Source organism: Diorhabda sublineata, chromosome 6 (assembly GCF_026230105.1).
Source record: "Diorhabda sublineata isolate icDioSubl1.1 chromosome 6, icDioSubl1.1, whole genome shotgun sequence".
Lineage (NCBI taxonomy): Eukaryota > Metazoa > Arthropoda > Insecta > Coleoptera > Chrysomelidae > Diorhabda > Diorhabda sublineata.
The window spans coordinates 27,113,903-27,130,768 of record NC_079479.1 but is presented as its reverse complement, the minus strand read 5'-3'; the positions used below and the strand labels follow the sequence as shown (position 1 = coordinate 27,130,768).

Sequence of the window (16,866 nt, the reverse complement as noted above, 5' to 3'; positions counted from 1 at the left end):
TTTCCTTTCACAGTTGCAACAAACTCAAATCTTGTTCCTTTTGATGCAGATTCAAACTTAAGAAAGAGGCAGAAGTCACACGGTGATTACATCGTATCCAAAGTGTCAATACAAATATTTTTGAGAGATTCTTGTTGTTATATTGTAAGGATTGTAGATAACGGTTTTGCACACACTTGATAAAATTTGCTTTTAAAATTTACAGTACACGTTATTTGTCATTTCTCATAGATTCAGCTCCTTCACAAATACTTAGCCGACGATTAGGTAGAAAAAAATTCCAAACTTTTTCGATATTTTTATCCGGTTTTAACGTGGAAAGGCGACCCGGACGTGAATCATCTTCAACATCTTCTCAGCCATCTTGAAAACGCTAAAACTACTCAAAAACACGTGAGCCACAAACATCCATTTCAATATGCTTGTTTCAGTTCCATTTTTTTCAAGTTAGATGTGTAATTTTACAACAATCCTTTGTTATATGTTCACGTCGACCATTTTTACAGCAAAACAAAAAAACCGGCCTTATACAAATGAAGGCCACGGCTACACTGGTTTGTCAATATAAATTTGTCAACAGCATTCGAAAGAATAGATTTCACGCTAAATAGCTGACAGTTGCCAACCTTTTACGCATGCGTACTTTTTCCATAGCAGCTGTATTCTCGAAACTTAATAACCGCACCTTGTATATCAGATTTTATATAAAACAACGATGTTTCAAATATACTTTCTACAGATAGATATATCCTTCGATGTTTTTAAAATAGAATAATTCATTGAAATTGGAACATTACATGTCTGTTTGTTTCAGTTTAATATGAAATCTATTGGATAAAACACAAACTCTATTTGAGAAAAAAATGTATTTGATAATAGTGAAATAGTGATTGCAGTGATTTGATTCTAACAAAATATATAGAATTAAATCATTCATTCAGTACTGAGTATTACGAATTGAAGTAGAAAATGAGTTTTCTGCAATAAACTATGTATAATATTGATGAGCACTCTATCCCAACAGCTCTTTATAGAGCTGTAATATTGTGTTGGAAAATTTCGCTTTCAGGTATAAATTCAAACGAATGGCTAGTGGAATCTGAATTAAATCTAGGATATCCAGTTCTGACAAATACATATAGGTATATATGTGCACTAATCCGTCAATCAATTTACATCACAAATATATGAAAGCTTAAAAACAGTAATGGTAAATTTTTCCAAAGGAGAAACTATCCTCTAGATTTCGATGGTAATAAGTTTACATAGATCCAGATAAATAGTTGGAACTGTCTCAAGAATTATCACATTTTCTCGCTCTGTTCTGCAAAATGAAAAGAAACAACAATCAAATGGCTTCCTAAACAGGCAAATTCTTATAATTATGAAACATATACAAATGATTCAGTGATAATGATTCTGAATATAATTCAGATGACACATATTCCTTATAAACGATTTTTTCTTATGGTTTCTTGTGTTGTATTCCTTGAAAGTACTCGTTGTATAAAGACCCATATAGAAGTTTCTACAATCATATTTTCTGTGGTCAATTTAGATTTCATTGAGTTTTCTAATAAAACATTGAAATGTTAAACAAGTTAAATAATTTGAAATTATTCATTTGTATATTTCAACGTTAATATAAAGAGGTTGTGGTTTAAAGCCAAATATTTGATTTAAAACTAAGAAATGTAAAAACTTGTGAAATGACAAGTGCAATCTTATTTGTCTGAAATTGGGGAACTGCCTGCTGTTATTTGGGCACATCCACAAATAAAAAAATTGATTTTTTCTTTTGTTTAACATTAAGGAAATAATTCACGGTTTTTGAATCCTAAAAATTATTTCTAATGCTTAAACTGAAATTAAATCTAAATCAAAATATTACGATATTCTATAAAAATTGTTTAAAATGTTTTTCTATACAATTATGACTTTCCATATTTGATGAAAGTAAGTTTCTTCAAAGAAATATTGGAGAAATAACTTCTCCCGCCTCCCTGTATATTAGATCAAGTACATTTATTGTATCTATAGAACTAATGTCGAGATTTGGTAAGCGAAAATTTGAGTAACACATCGGCGCCACTGTCGACGGACGCTATAAAACCGTTTCCCTGCGCTTCAAACATTCAGTCGCATTCAAGCTTATTAGCTGTGTTTTCTGTCTAGTGAGCAGTGATAAACCACAAAAGACAACATGTGTGACGACGATGTTGCGGCTCTTGTCGTTGACAATGGATCCGGTATGTGCAAAGCTGGTTTTGCCGGAGATGACGCTCCACGTGCCGTCTTCCCGTCAATCGTCGGTCGCCCAAGACATCAGGGAGTCATGGTTGGTATGGGACAAAAGGACTCATACGTAGGAGATGAAGCTCAAAGCAAAAGAGGTATCCTTACTTTGAAATATCCAATTGAACACGGTATAATCACCAACTGGGATGATATGGAAAAGATCTGGCATCACACTTTCTACAATGAACTCCGTGTTGCCCCAGAAGAACACCCAGTTCTTCTTACTGAAGCTCCACTCAACCCAAAAGCCAACAGAGAAAAGATGACACAAATTATGTTTGAAACCTTCAACACCCCAGCTATGTATGTAGCCATCCAAGCTGTACTTTCATTGTACGCTTCCGGTCGTACCACTGGTATCGTATTGGACTCTGGAGATGGTGTCACCCACACCGTACCAATCTACGAAGGTTACGCTCTTCCCCACGCTATCCTCCGTTTGGACTTGGCTGGTCGTGACTTGACTGACTACCTCATGAAAATCCTCACCGAAAGAGGTTACTCATTCACCACTACAGCTGAAAGAGAAATTGTTCGTGACATCAAAGAAAAACTTTGCTATGTTGCCCTCGACTTCGAACAAGAAATGGCCACCGCTGCTGCTTCTACTTCCCTCGAAAAGAGCTACGAATTACCTGATGGACAGGTCATCACCATTGGTAACGAAAGATTCCGTTGTCCCGAAGCCCTCTTCCAACCTTCCTTCTTGGGTATGGAATCTTGTGGTATTCACGAAACCGTCTACAACTCCATCATGAAGTGTGACGTAGATATCCGTAAGGACTTGTACGCCAACACTGTTCTTTCCGGAGGTACCACCATGTACCCAGGTATTGCTGACCGTATGCAAAAGGAAATCACCGCTCTTGCTCCATCCACCATCAAGATCAAGATCATCGCTCCCCCAGAAAGGAAATACTCCGTATGGATTGGAGGATCTATCTTGGCTTCCCTCTCCACCTTCCAACAGATGTGGATCTCCAAACAAGAATACGACGAATCCGGCCCTGGAATTGTTCACCGCAAGTGCTTCTAAGCTATTTGTTCATAAATATAAAACTATACCTAATAAGCTATTTATCATGTTGTTTATACTGTACTACATCTTTGCAGTTTATCATATTATGCGACCGTGGTTGTAACTGCCAGACAGACTTTTAAGATCACAACACCTTATATCGATTTATTTATTATTTGTTATATTTAATTATTGTAACTACTTGTAACTGGGCAGGTTAATAAATCCTATCGTGAAACATACCTGCTTATTTATTCTTTACTAAGTTATCGAAGAACGAGAATAATGATGTTATATTATATTATATCTATTTTAATTCTTTTGTAATAAAATTTTGGCATAGTTTATACAATATAAAATAAAAGTCAAATTTTATTTTAATCAAATCTGATTCATTTATTTACACCCATTGGAACAATATAAATAATATTATCAGAGAATAAAATATCAATTACTATTTCTTAAAAAAGAATGAGTATAATAATATTGCCTAATTAGTACGACTAAAATCTAAAATCTAAAAATAGTTTTCATAATAACAATTCTTAATAAGTATGTTCAGTTATGAAGGAGGTAGGGAAGATCGTGACCACGTCACGGGAGATATTTTTATCACAAAAGCTGGAAATAGCTACCGGTCCTTTTTTAAACACACAGCAGCTGTATTAATTCGGTAATATTTACTAGTCGAACTTTTATCCAGTGGAGGTTGAAAATAGATCACATCTTATATGGTCACACATTCAGAAAGTTTTGGTAGTTAACACGTGTCGGTTCTTTTAATAAACATAGTCGTCTTTGTCGACTCTAGACCTATGGTTGAATCGTTAAAATAGCTAGTATGCTTCAAAAATATTCCGAATACTTCCTGTGAACTTCTCTGCATTGCGCTTGAATTATTCTATTTATTTTATTATAGAATGTGCTTTTGATTCTTTTGCTAATATCAGAATATACCCACTTTCAAATACGTGAATTATATATTTAATTTAGCAAAATATTTTTTTAAAAGCTAATTCTTCATAAACCAACATTATTTCACACTTTTTAATATTCTTTAAAATGATATTGTTGTAAAATTTTGCTATTTCTTTGTGCAGTAGGCTGCTTTTTTTTCTAATTCTCGCCCTCTCAAATGTTTCTATTTGATGTAAAAATTTGTGTTCCGTAACTTAACTGTAGGGGATCGCTTTTTTATTATATTTTTTCATTTAATTAACATGGAAAAGTTTTTTTCTATTTCCATTAAATTGAATTAAGACATATTTATGCAATTTTCCAAAAATAATCATATTATATTCTCAAAGTTGAGACTACGACCATCAAAAAACAGTGAAAACATAGTATCTTGAGATGAAAACTAAATAGTTGCAGACATTGAAGAACAGCTTGCAATAATTTTGTTGCATTCTTTGCGCAAAAATGTACTCAACATTACCCTTATGTACTATATACAAATTTGCTCTATCCTTTTTTGTTTAGTGTATAATACCTATTACTTTATTCCTCTTTTTTATTTTCGGTTACTTTTGCTTTCCATACTATTTTCACTGGTTTTGACTCTTTGTAAATGACCCCACCAACTCAACATTCTACATTGCTCTAATAGAATGGTGGCAACATATCCAGATAGTTGCTTCGAAGTGCTTCGTTGGATTATCCATCATTCGTCACCTAACACGATGTTATAGACGTCTTTTGAAGCACTGCAATTGAATTATTTCAGCACAGAAGTGTCCGAATTATATTGAGTGTTTTCATGAGAAAAATTTTGTATGTCCTTGTCGCTGATGATTGATCATCATTTTGGTGGAATGATTAATCATTGGAATGATCAATTTTCTATTAAATTACAATATCTTACTCATTTCTAGTCCATAACTTTGTTTTATCAGTGTTTGGCCCACTTGGGATGATTTGTTTCCAATGCGCAATTGTTAACTTCCTCAAAATCTAATTCTTCTAATTTTTTTTGAGCATTGCATTCTGAAGCAATCACGCGCTAGCATTCTGGAGTTGTTTTTTCATCACCCTTGTGGTAGCAAATTTATTTTTTAGACAACGTTTCTTCATACATCTCCCTGAACGTGGGGCGTGGACTCAATTTTCTATCTCGTACACTAGCTTCATAAACCTTCATTCGTCGTGATACTTTCCGGTCTGTAAATGTTTTTACATTCACAATAAAGCCACAGAAACATGACCGTACCTGACGCGATTCCGATACAGTTTATCAATAAAATGTTTCCCAAGTTTTAAAATAAATACAAATATAGAGTCTACAAATCTTCTAAATAAAAATCATAAAATTATAGTTTAAATATATAATTACAATAAAAAACCTCTTAAGAAACATACAATTATTAAAAAAATACAGTACGCATAATAATTTGGACAGATACTGTAAGAGTATTTGATCAATTGAAATCTTTATTAGTTATTCCAGTCCACACGTATCCACCAACTCAGTAATTGTTTCTACCTGTAAGTAGGTGAGTAAGTAAAAACGAATTATTTCGTGAGCTTTTTTCACAATTGAGATTTCTTATTGAATTATCTTTAGCATTAAGAGATTTCATAATCGGATTCCAAAATCCATTTGTTAATTTATTTTTGTTGAAGACTTCTGACTTACTTGCTCTATATCCAACGTTCTTCCTTTTAAGAAATTCAATAATTTTCGTAAACGTGTTTATGTTCACATAATTTTCGACATAAATGGTATTTTTCAGCATCGAGTAGATGCTCCACAGAGTAGAAAAAAGAAATGAACTCAAAAAGAGAAAATTACGTCCGGAAAGTACATACGTACGGACTTGGCAAAAAAGCTTTACTTTCTCAAAGAAAAAGCGTCCGGAAAATAGTTACTTTCCAGAAGGTTGCCGAAAAAAATATTATTTTTTTAATTCTTTCTCTCTCAATAGTTTCTATTCGATGTAATTTTATACCGATTAAATTCTAGCTGTTGTTTAATGGTCAGAAATCGGTAAAGTTGTCGCACTAGCGGTGAAAATAAAGCAGATAGCATGAAAAAGTCATTTGAAAAAATCTGCTTCGATGACTATTATACCGAATAAACCCAACCATTGATTTTAATGATGAGTATAGATAGAACTTCATTTTGTACTAATTTTTTTTTCAAAAAACAGGTCAGTCTCGATAATTAACAATGTTGTTTACACCCGGCAACACTAGCGCTGCGGCTAACCGAGAGGTGGCAACCATTTTAGTTTCAATTTATAACATAATTTTCAAAAATACAATTTATAAAATACATACAAATATATAATTTATAAAAATACATAGTTGCAAGTTACATTATTATATTAAAATTATACTAAAATTAATCACAAGTAATCGCAGCTAATTTCTATAGACAACCTGACACTAATCCATTGCATACTTTCTCAGCATTTACTTAAAAAAAGTTTCATAAAAAAACAGATACAGGACGAAATTTCAAGATCTTCACTAAGCAGAACTCATTCGCTTGTTGAACGAATGAGTTTCTGCACGTTCCATATATTTTTATCTCTCTGTGAAATTACATTTTCAAGGTCTCTTTCTATGGTTCTAGTAGTATCTTCTACCTTGCAAAATACGGATTCTACTGGTGCCCTCTTGAAAGGAAATCTTCGCGTACTCTACTCACACAATCAAAGATAAGAATAACCCAATAACAATGCCGGGCCTTCATAGGGCTAGATGAGTCCCTTGGTTCCGTTAAGAATAACTTATTTATAAGAGTCATGTTCATAAATAGATTTTAACATTTCATCAGCTTTTTTAGTAGTTGCAAAGCGATGACACGGATCCATCCTTGTCACTAGATACTTGTCTCAATACATGAGGATATGAAACATACTAGTTGAAATAGATGCGGCAACTACAATTCATTCACCTTATTTTTTATTATCCTATTTTTAACTACTTACTTATATTAAAACTATGAGTGTAAAAATCAATATTTGTTGCCCCTTTATGTCTCCCACCATCAAGTTAGGAAGAAGCTGTCTTGCGTAATTATAAAATGATGGCTACTTAAATTTTGAGATTGGCAAAACTGATGTGAATATGTCAAATCTGATATTGTCATTGTAACGTATACGGAACGAGTTATCATACGAGTGCTACTTGAGTTGTTTACAAAAAATGCAATGAAATCGCAAACATTTTCGTGCAATGATTTTCTATGACTTTCAACGTAGATGAAACTTACAACAGTGTGCCGATCCACATCGATGCTGTGCACAAACTGATATTGTAATTTGGCAGTCAAAGAGATTTGTTCACGTTTGATACCGCATAATTTGATAATCGCTCAAAAAAAAGGTCGTGTCGATTGGTGCAAAGAAATGCTGAAAAAATTGAATAACTGGATATGTCGTCATCGTTCTATTACAGAAATGTGCAACGGTAAATTCTGAATAGTATACCAGCATTTCTTTTCCAGAAGTATTCAAAAAATCAGATAATCCAATCGCAGAAGAAAAGTCATTCTCCACCACAAAAATGCGTGCTGTAACAAATTCAAACAAAAACGTTCTTTGAAATATCAAAACAACGAATTGATGGGTCATCCGCTGTACAATCCTTGTTTGGGAGCCAATGATTTCTTCGTATTCCCACAGATAAAAATAATTTTCGAGGTAAACGTTTTTCTACACGTGAAGAAGCGGTTGTTTCCACAATTGTGTATTGATCTTAGAATTTTTTTGAAATGCAATGAAGCCATATCAAATTATAAATATTCGTTTTCATTTGCCTATCTCAAAACTTGAGTAGCAGCACTCGTAGTAAAAAAAATTATTTTAATCTCGTGCTGTTGATACAAGAAATTATTCTTTTCTGGTATCTTATTTTTTTCTCTATCGCCAACAATACGAAACATATCTATGGAATAGAGTAGAGCAATAAAGTAGTGAATTTTTTTAGTAGTTTTATGCATCATTTTAACAATGGATCAATAGGGATAATAAGGAATAAATATTTGTAGAGTACGAATTGGATGTCTTAAGGATAACAAAAAAATATAAAAAGTAAGACAATAACTTACTAGTATAGGAAAAAGGGCTTCCGTCCGACCACTTGAAGTCTCCTTCGTTCGTTTTATCTGATGCTCCGATCCAATAAGCATTTCCATCATTGTAGTCAGGGCTATAACAAAAAAATTATCTATAACGATCTTTTAGCAAACCTCTAAATAAAATGTTGAGCAATTGTTCCTAAGCAAAGTTACTATTTTGGAATTGAACTTATCAGATGTCAAAAAATGAACAATTTATTCAATTGTAACATATATGAAGTTCACCAATTTGAAAAACAGAACAAATTTTATTGATTTCATTAATAGAAACTTATCCAAATATGATTTGATATTGACAATTTGCATAATTATTGTTATCGTCCAAGATAAGGATCGTGTAGCCGGTCCTGTCCGGTTATAATGGAACTCTAAAATTAGATGAATGCGACAGCGTATTTGATATTGCCTTTGATGTAAGTATGTTTTTATAAACAGCGACGAGTTGTTTATGTTATTTTTTCAGAACTAATTTCTAGGAAGGTCTTTTTATTTATTTTCTTTTGTTTACTTTCTAGAATTTAAATTAAAAAAGTTAATAAACTACGTTTCACAAAACCTGTACAGTTGATGTTTACTATTATCAATTTGCGACTCTTTCCTGATGGCTGATTTAAACAAGTAGATAAATTCCTTAGAAAAGCCTGTCCTCGACTTGTAACAGTTTCATCTTGCCAAAATTTACTTAGTGTGTCTTTCATTGATCCATGTTTCTTCTAAATCAAATATATTCCTTCTTTGGTTTATCATTTCTTTTATAGTCTTATGTAATTTCTTCTCCATATTAAAATATCGTACCTTTCTATAAAAAAAATTCTGGAATGTTTGTTCCAACGAAAACCTATTTCTTTTAAAAGTTCCCAAAGTGTGCTTCGACTCATTTTAGGGTAATCCTGATAATAAAAGAACTAATAAACTTTTCTCCGAAGTTTTTCTCTGAAATGTTTTTTCCATTTGAAATTTTGGTTTTTCTGGAGCTTAAAGTGCTGTTTAAAACTCGCCATATTTCTCTTTTTCACAAAGTCATGCCAATACCAAGCGTACAACTAACAAATTCCACTGTATTTTCAACATTTTCACTTTGTTTATAAATGATTTATGTTTCTTCATTAACTGGCCAAGGAATTATTTTTCGGCATTTACGCAGCGCTCCAAAGTATTCAATAATCACACCAGAATTCGACAACAGACAACCTTTTTACTAATTAAATTTCTAACCTTTATTGATAAATAGGTACCTATTAAAAATTCTTCTGTTAGGGTTATATAATCTTTAATACACAGGGATTTTGGCCTATCCAAACCTTTCTTTATTGTTATGATTGAAAAAGGACCAATAAAAGACTGGAATATTGTATTCTCAGGTACATTTATGAAAATTTAATTTAGATTTTTCTGTAATGATATTGAAAATGAAAATGACGCAGAAATTACTCTTTCGCTCATACAAATAGACTATAACCATCGAAGTTATTTTTTCTGCCAATAACGAAAACAGCTTTATTGGAGAACAGATTTATGTTATTTTGACGGATGACATCAGACACAAGGTGGAAAATAGTAGAATAATAATTGTAGCTGTATTATTTTAATCGTGTGAAAAATGACTCTTCCGTCAAATCGCTTTTGTTAATAATACTGCCACTGATAGAGAAAATTATCGATTACTTGAGAAAGAACTAGAGATTAAGTATACCAAATAATGTTTATGATTCATAATATATAGAACCATGATGGAGACAAATTTCTAAGTTGACTGTTTAATTCTATGTTTTCCAATAAATTCGTAACTTACGTAACAAGTGTTGAATTGAAACTGTGAGAAATTTCTGACTTTTAAAGCTTCACAGTTTGAGGTGTTTTTATAAACATTTATCGAATTGTTATTCCAAATATTCAAAGATAATTTTTTTGTATTATCTTTCAAGGTTTCACAATCTTGATAAGATTAAAAGATTCTACTATAATGGCAATTTTATTCGTATAAAATTTCAATGTTATCTTATCATACCCATAAATAAAATTTTTTAGATATAAATATCAAGTGAAATTACTCCCAATTCATGAAATATCCTTACAGTGTTATAAACCAGATTTTATAGTAAAATAGAATAATGATTAAAGATCTGACTACTCTGTTATCTGACAAATTTATCCCAAAAAAGGTTGTAGGGGAACCAAAAATATCAAGACTCTTAGCTAAAGGTGAAAATTTTGGAAGTGAAATGCTGAAGGTTGATTTCGTACTAGAAGATGAACAGGGAACCAGAGAAGAAATGTATGCCGTTGCAAAAATACTTCCGGAATCGGAATTATTTAGAAACATATTTAATGTTCAGGTAACTTACACGAACGAAATGGCTTTTTATGAAGTTATTGTGCCAACTTTACAACAATTTCAAAAATCATTGGGAATTAAAGAAATTATTGATTGTTTTCCGAAATGTTACGCCACAAGAAAAAACATACTCGGAAACAGTGATACTATAACTAATGATGCTGTTATTATATTGGAAAATTTACAAGTACTTGGTAAGTGAAGTCAATGAACTCAAAGAAAAGAATGAAAACTTCTGTTCCTCGTTATTATTGTTATATCATCATATTCTATTATTTGTTTTGATAAATTGATCATACTTCTACACATATAACATGTCCTATTATGTATGTTTAACTGCAATGTTAAACTATATAGCTTGGATCCCATCTTTTGAGTTACTACATCCATAATTTCAAATTTCTAGGATGTCTGACATTTTAACCAAAAGTAGTAACTTATGTGGTACTTTCAGTTGTATCCCTGTCCTTTATAATTGTTTCCTTGTTCAGATTTTCTAGTGCTTATTTAAAGTCCATGAATAGCATTTGGACATTTATGTATGTGGCTTCTACAACTATTTTTCATGTTGAAAACCTTTTTGATACTTCCCTATTATCGTTGTTAGTATTTTGTATATGGTGTTGATCAAACTTATCCATTTATAATTGAACATATATTCGTCACACATAATTACCGTTTTCAGGATTTTTTCCTTGGGTTGTCTCGCCCATATTTAAAAAGTTTTTTTATTATTTCAACTACCTCTCTTGCTTTTCTCCATATTCTAGCATTGTACTATCATCTCTTATTTTTTATTCTTTTATCACTAAATTTCTAAAATACGAACTCCAATATTTTCTTTTAGAAATGGTGTAGTTCATTTTCTAATTTGCGTCTTTATATATTATCAAAAGTCAACATATGGAATTGATAATAATTGATATACATACTTACATAATTACTTGACGTTATCTCAAAACAATTTATTTGAAAATCATTAGAACTGAGCTTCCAATTCTCATAAATGAAGATCAGCAAATTTTTTTTTAACTTGTGAAGGTTTTCAATTAAAAATAGTCAGTTTCATTATTACTATGTAACATTAATTAAAAGAATAGCTTGTACTCATATGATAGCCATTGGAGTAATGTCATAATATCTATGTATTACTACTAATTTGTCTTTGGAATGGGAGTAATGGCCGGAGGCATAGAAATGAGTCAGTTTGGTCTTGGTGGTCAACACATTTGAGATCGTTCTCATATCTGGTTTAATGCCAAAGTCTTCATATACTTTTCATCTGTAATTGAAGCCACATAACTATTAATATCATAAAAGGTCTCTCATTGCTGTTAAATTCGAATCCCAAATAATGGAGTTAACATAGATCCTTTTGAAGATGCACAAATATGCGAAATATTTGCGCAAAGATGGTACCAATAGGTAGGGTTTGTTGTATTGCATCCATAACAACGTCAGAATCTGGATATGTCAAGTTATTGATAAAGTGTGACTCCGATAACTTTAAATGTACTCAGTAGTATGTACAAATCTCTAAGAAACGTTTGTGACGACCACGCTATGTGCGTTCCTACCGATGCATTATACAGGTCACTTTCATTTACGGAATTTTCCATAATTAGACCGTTTCCCAGAGCAGCTACTTCGATAAAACTCGCAAACCAACTGCCCTACACCTGACCCATGGAAATCTAAGTTGCATTTTTTGGAACTACAAATTCTTTTTCTTTCATAACCTTTTTATTTTCCTAATATCGTGCAAATAACATTACTTGTTCCAATGAAATATGTGGCATATTTCAGGAAAAACATCTCTCTTACTTCCGTACTGTACCATGATACCCTCTCCTCCATTTTAACACGAACCCAAGCGATCAATGGTCTATCCGACATCGATATTACCAATATGCCGCTGCCGAAGGAGAAAAGATACTGGTCGACTTATGTAGATGATTATTCTCGATGACCAGTGGCTATCTCAACGAGTTATCACTAAACCCAGTCAGTCACTCGCGCTTTGTTGTAAGGCTACATTACCAACTACGGAAAACTGCTGAGACTAATGACTGATCAGGTTGCCGGGCACTAAACACACGATAGTATCCATCCATAAGGATGAGGAGCATTTCCACATGAGGTTTATAGCAGCGATACGGTGCCATCAAAACAACCAACGGACAAAGATCGTCTCTTCTGTTATTATGAGTATCCACGTTCTGCAAAAGCATAGGCGTTTTGCTGTACAAAATACTATGGGAACAAATTTTCTAACCGGCGAGTGTGAATAGAGATCCAGCTGAGATTATCAATCAGGGAACTACGCCATCATTTCGAGCTCCTTCGACCAATGTCAGACGTTCGCCGTTCGTCTTTTGTGTTCAAACATCTGAACATGTCCAAATACTTATTTCTACGTAGCGACAGATTAAGAGACTCTTGGCGTATGCCTTATAAAAAACCTCACACTGTAATCGTACAAGGAGAAAAAACGTTTAATATCAAAGTTTGTGGAAAAGAAAAAACCGCAACGGTCAGTCAGGTGAAACCTGTTAGCCGGTTAGGTTAGGTTAGGCTTTGATTTTCTTATTACACGTTCGCCATACTCGACCCTAGGACATGCACCCATACCTTTTCCAATATTCACTGAATCGTTCAATGTGAATAAGCTCCTGGAGTCAAACAGCTGGGCAGTTCTATATTAGCATCCTGGTGCGGCTAAAGGTACGTGTTTTCCATATGCGAATCTAGCTTACCAACACCATCTGGATGACGCTTCGAAAACGTACCGGTTTATCATTGATTTGGTAAGGGTTTTCGCAATAGAGAAACTCTAATGATAGTCTAAACATTTCCTCTCACATCTGAAGTGTTCATTGTGTCCGCTAGAAACTGCAGTCATTGTTCTAAACGGGTTAGGTCCAGTTGATAATCAAGAATAGTTTGAATCATGAAAGCAGCATTGTGTAGACTAGTGTAAAGGTCAATAAAATTTTGAATGAAATTTTAAGTGTTTATTTTTTATTTATATATTTCTGGAACTTCATTGCCGCATCTCGTACGTATTCGAAAACGATAAACTCGATCATTATACCACACAACTTAATCAAACATAAAAGGTAGACTTAATGTTTGTCTACGAATATCCCTCGAAACGTAATTCACTCAAACGACACGTGGAAGTTATATTGAGACATACGACCCTAACTAGTTGGCGTTTATAAACACGTGTCGTAATTATGGTGGAATAGTTTTATGAAAAGTTGCTTGTTTATCCCGTACAAGGCAATAATATATCTTGAGTAGTTGATTCAAATTATTCTTCTATTCATATTTTTATTCGTAGTTATATGAGAGAACATATCCTGATAATGGAAAAATAAAGAGATGTGAATGACATTTATGTAGGTTTCAGGAATTGGGATAAGAGAGCAGGTTTGGATTTGGATACAACAAAGTTGATTCTACGTGATTTGGCCCTTCTTCATGGAGTATCGTTAGCCCTCAAAATTAAAGATCCTAATACTTTCGAAGAAAAAATTAAACGATACTGTGTACCTTATAATCCATCGCATCACGATATTATTCCGATTTTGAAGTTAATTATTGAAGAAAATAAAGATTTAGCCCATTTATCAGAAAAATATGTGGGATGGGGATTGAGTCCTCTTTCTCCCATAAACGAACCGTTCGCTTGCTTAACGCACACAGATCTTTGGACGAATAATACGATGCAAAAATTAGTAGATGGTAAAGCGACTTTGAACAAACTGGTCGATTTCCAGGTTTACCAATATGGTTCTCCAGCAACAGATATATTTTTCTTTTTATGGTCTTCAGTAAAACAAGATGTATTAGAGGGGAAACTAGATTATTTATTAGAATATTACCACGGAGCGTTACTAGAAGTGCTACAAAAGCATCATTGTGATGTTGACCGTTTTTCATTTCAAATATTTTTAGATGAAATGCAATCAGTTTCAAAATATGAATTTGGTCATGCTTTTATGTTCCACAATCTAATTGTTAATGTTAAAGAGGGTGGTTACGACCTCGAAAAATCTGATGTTAACAGTATTTATCAAGATGTGCCGCTCAACGTTAAAGAGAAATCTTGGTTTATGTTGAGAGAATGCGTGAAAAGGGGATGGTATTAGGAATTAAATATTTTTGTTATAAAAAATAAATAAATAAAAACTGAAATACATTTTATAATAAAGAAATTTCAGGGTTTTCATTATAAATTTATAGTATACAGTATATTAGAAGTAAAATTTGCAATCCTCTCCTCATAAATATTTGATACTTAGATAATGAATAGTACAAATGAACTTTATATTTACATATTCTATAAATTATCGCTTTGTAGAAGTAGCAGATGTTATAGAGCATAAACTGAAGCAAAAAAAATTAAAAAAAAATCAATTAAATTATAGTAAGTTATCAAAATATCTCTCGTTTTCATGAATATCCTTTTTTCTAAAGAATCTATCAATCTTCTAAGCGATTGAGAATCATCTATGAGCTTATTAAAGTGACATTGAATTGTGTCTCCCAATTCTTGGTGTGAACTTACCGCTGTAGCATAGACTTATTCCTTAAGATACGACGAATCCATAGTTCAATTACGATACCATCTATCAAGGTCGATGAAGCTTCATCGTGCATTTAAATAGAGTATCTTCTAATATATTGACTGAATGATTACTTGAAAAACACCATTCAAATTTCCAGATAGACTGTGATAACCTCTCAAATATGTTTCCTTGAGTTTCTAAAATTAACTGAGTGTCGATATTGTTATACACTTTTTGACTTGCGGATTTTTATCACCCAAATAAAGTGCATTATTGCAGTTAAATAGAACTTGTCGTCACTTGAAGGTGGCCTCGTTTGTAAAAAAGGCACATTTCAAGTCATCTGGATTGAGAGATGGCCTTTTCTTGTTATGTTGTACAAACATTCAATCCAAATGGTTTATCGTCTGGCAAGAGCTCTTAAAATCATCTGTAATATTGCTTTTAGGTATCCTCCAAGCACTTGAAAAAGACGTTTTTTTGTTATATTCCTAATGGTGGATCCTTATAATCTAGATTTAGAATATATCCTTTATTAATGGTTCTTGTTGTTCTTGGCCCACCAGAAATACTTTTGGTCCCATTTTCTAGTTTCTTCAATAGCTCTGAATACTTACTTTGTAAGTATTTTCAAAACAATTTTTCTGCATGACACGTAAGAGCTACAACAGAGAATCCTAAGTTTTAGAAACCTCATTATTGTTGATTTATTGTTATAAGTATCAATAAATAGCAGTTTTTCATGTATCGCTTAATTGATTTTTTTGAAATTCTAGAAGGAAGAAAATTCCTCAAACTTAATGATGTTCAAGTTCATTTGGAAGATTGTATTAATAAATCTAACCATAAAAAAGTTCAATACTGATTGGTACGAATGTAACTAGCACCCTCTATGAGAATTTCAAATAAGTATTGGATATGTTTTTTTTTCATTATTTCAGGTATTTGTAGGATTCGATTGGAAATACGTATTTTACCACAAAAACAATGTATTAACAATCTTTACTTCACTCACTCACCCTTGTATATATTTTTAGTTTCTCATAATCCATCAAACACCAAATACTTGTCATTTCTAAAGTACGTACAATGTTCGAAATTAAAATTACTAAAAAATTGTTTACGGTAATTGTTTCACTGGACAAAGGAAGACATTTTTCTCGCATAATCATTTCTATTTTTCTATACCTATATCTATACACTTACCAGCAATAATAGTTGCCATCTTTCTCCTCAATCTAGGCGTTTCGAAACTGATTATAGATTTTCAAGACTAGTTTTGAATTGACATGAAACAAGACTACCTTTTATATGGCAAGCATTCGCTGCCGTAACTCAATTAATATATTCTTGCATAATCTCTAGATAGATGCAACTTCTATTGCCTTCAAGTTGCAATTAGGAAAACGTCTAGTTACTTGTTTCACAACAACCCCCATAGTTTATTTGGATCGATATGTAGTAAATGTAGTAGGTTCGTATTCATTTTTACTGCGATTTATTTGAATCGTTTGTTCCCTTATATAGTAATCAAAGCACAATGCAGAAAGTG

General features: G+C 32.5%; 3 protein-coding genes across 3 annotated transcripts in view; 2 read left to right on the top strand and 1 right to left on the bottom strand.

Annotated features, from left to right (window-relative positions):
• The window catches only part of LOC130445275 (uncharacterized), a 136,750-nt gene that overhangs the window by 64,747 nt on the left and 55,137 nt on the right, over nucleotides 1–16,866 (bottom strand). The window contains exon 8 of the mRNA XM_056780837.1: nucleotides 8,373–8,473. Within this exon, the coding sequence (XP_056636815.1) occupies nucleotides 8,373–8,473 (101 nt within the window). The remainder of the gene's footprint in view (nucleotides 1–8,372; nucleotides 8,474–16,866) is intronic.
• On the top strand, nucleotides 2,051–3,702 carry LOC130445279 (actin, muscle). The gene has a single exon (XM_056780842.1). It carries the CDS (start codon nucleotides 2,204–2,206, stop codon nucleotides 3,332–3,334), a length of 1,131 nt encoding a protein of 376 aa, XP_056636820.1. The 5' UTR covers nucleotides 2,051–2,203; the 3' UTR covers nucleotides 3,335–3,702.
• Nucleotides 10,407–15,186, top strand: LOC130445278 (uncharacterized). Its single transcript, XM_056780841.1, has 2 exons — nucleotides 10,407–10,931; nucleotides 14,146–15,186. Exons 1-2 carry the CDS (start codon nucleotides 10,514–10,516, stop codon nucleotides 14,892–14,894), a joined length of 1,167 nt encoding a protein of 388 aa, XP_056636819.1. The 5' UTR covers nucleotides 10,407–10,513; the 3' UTR covers nucleotides 14,895–15,186.

Coding starts and splice junctions, on each gene's coding strand:
- LOC130445279 (XM_056780842.1), top strand. CDS start 2,204: ATGTGTGACGACGATGTTGCGGCTCTTGTCGTTGACAATGGATCCGGT.
- LOC130445278 (XM_056780841.1), top strand. CDS start 10,514: ATGATTAAAGATCTGACTACTCTGTTATCTGACAAATTTATCCCAAAA. Junction 10,932..14,145: donor GGAAAATTTACAAGTACTTG/GTAAGTGAAGTC, acceptor ACATTTATGTAG/GTTTCAGGAATTGGGATAAG.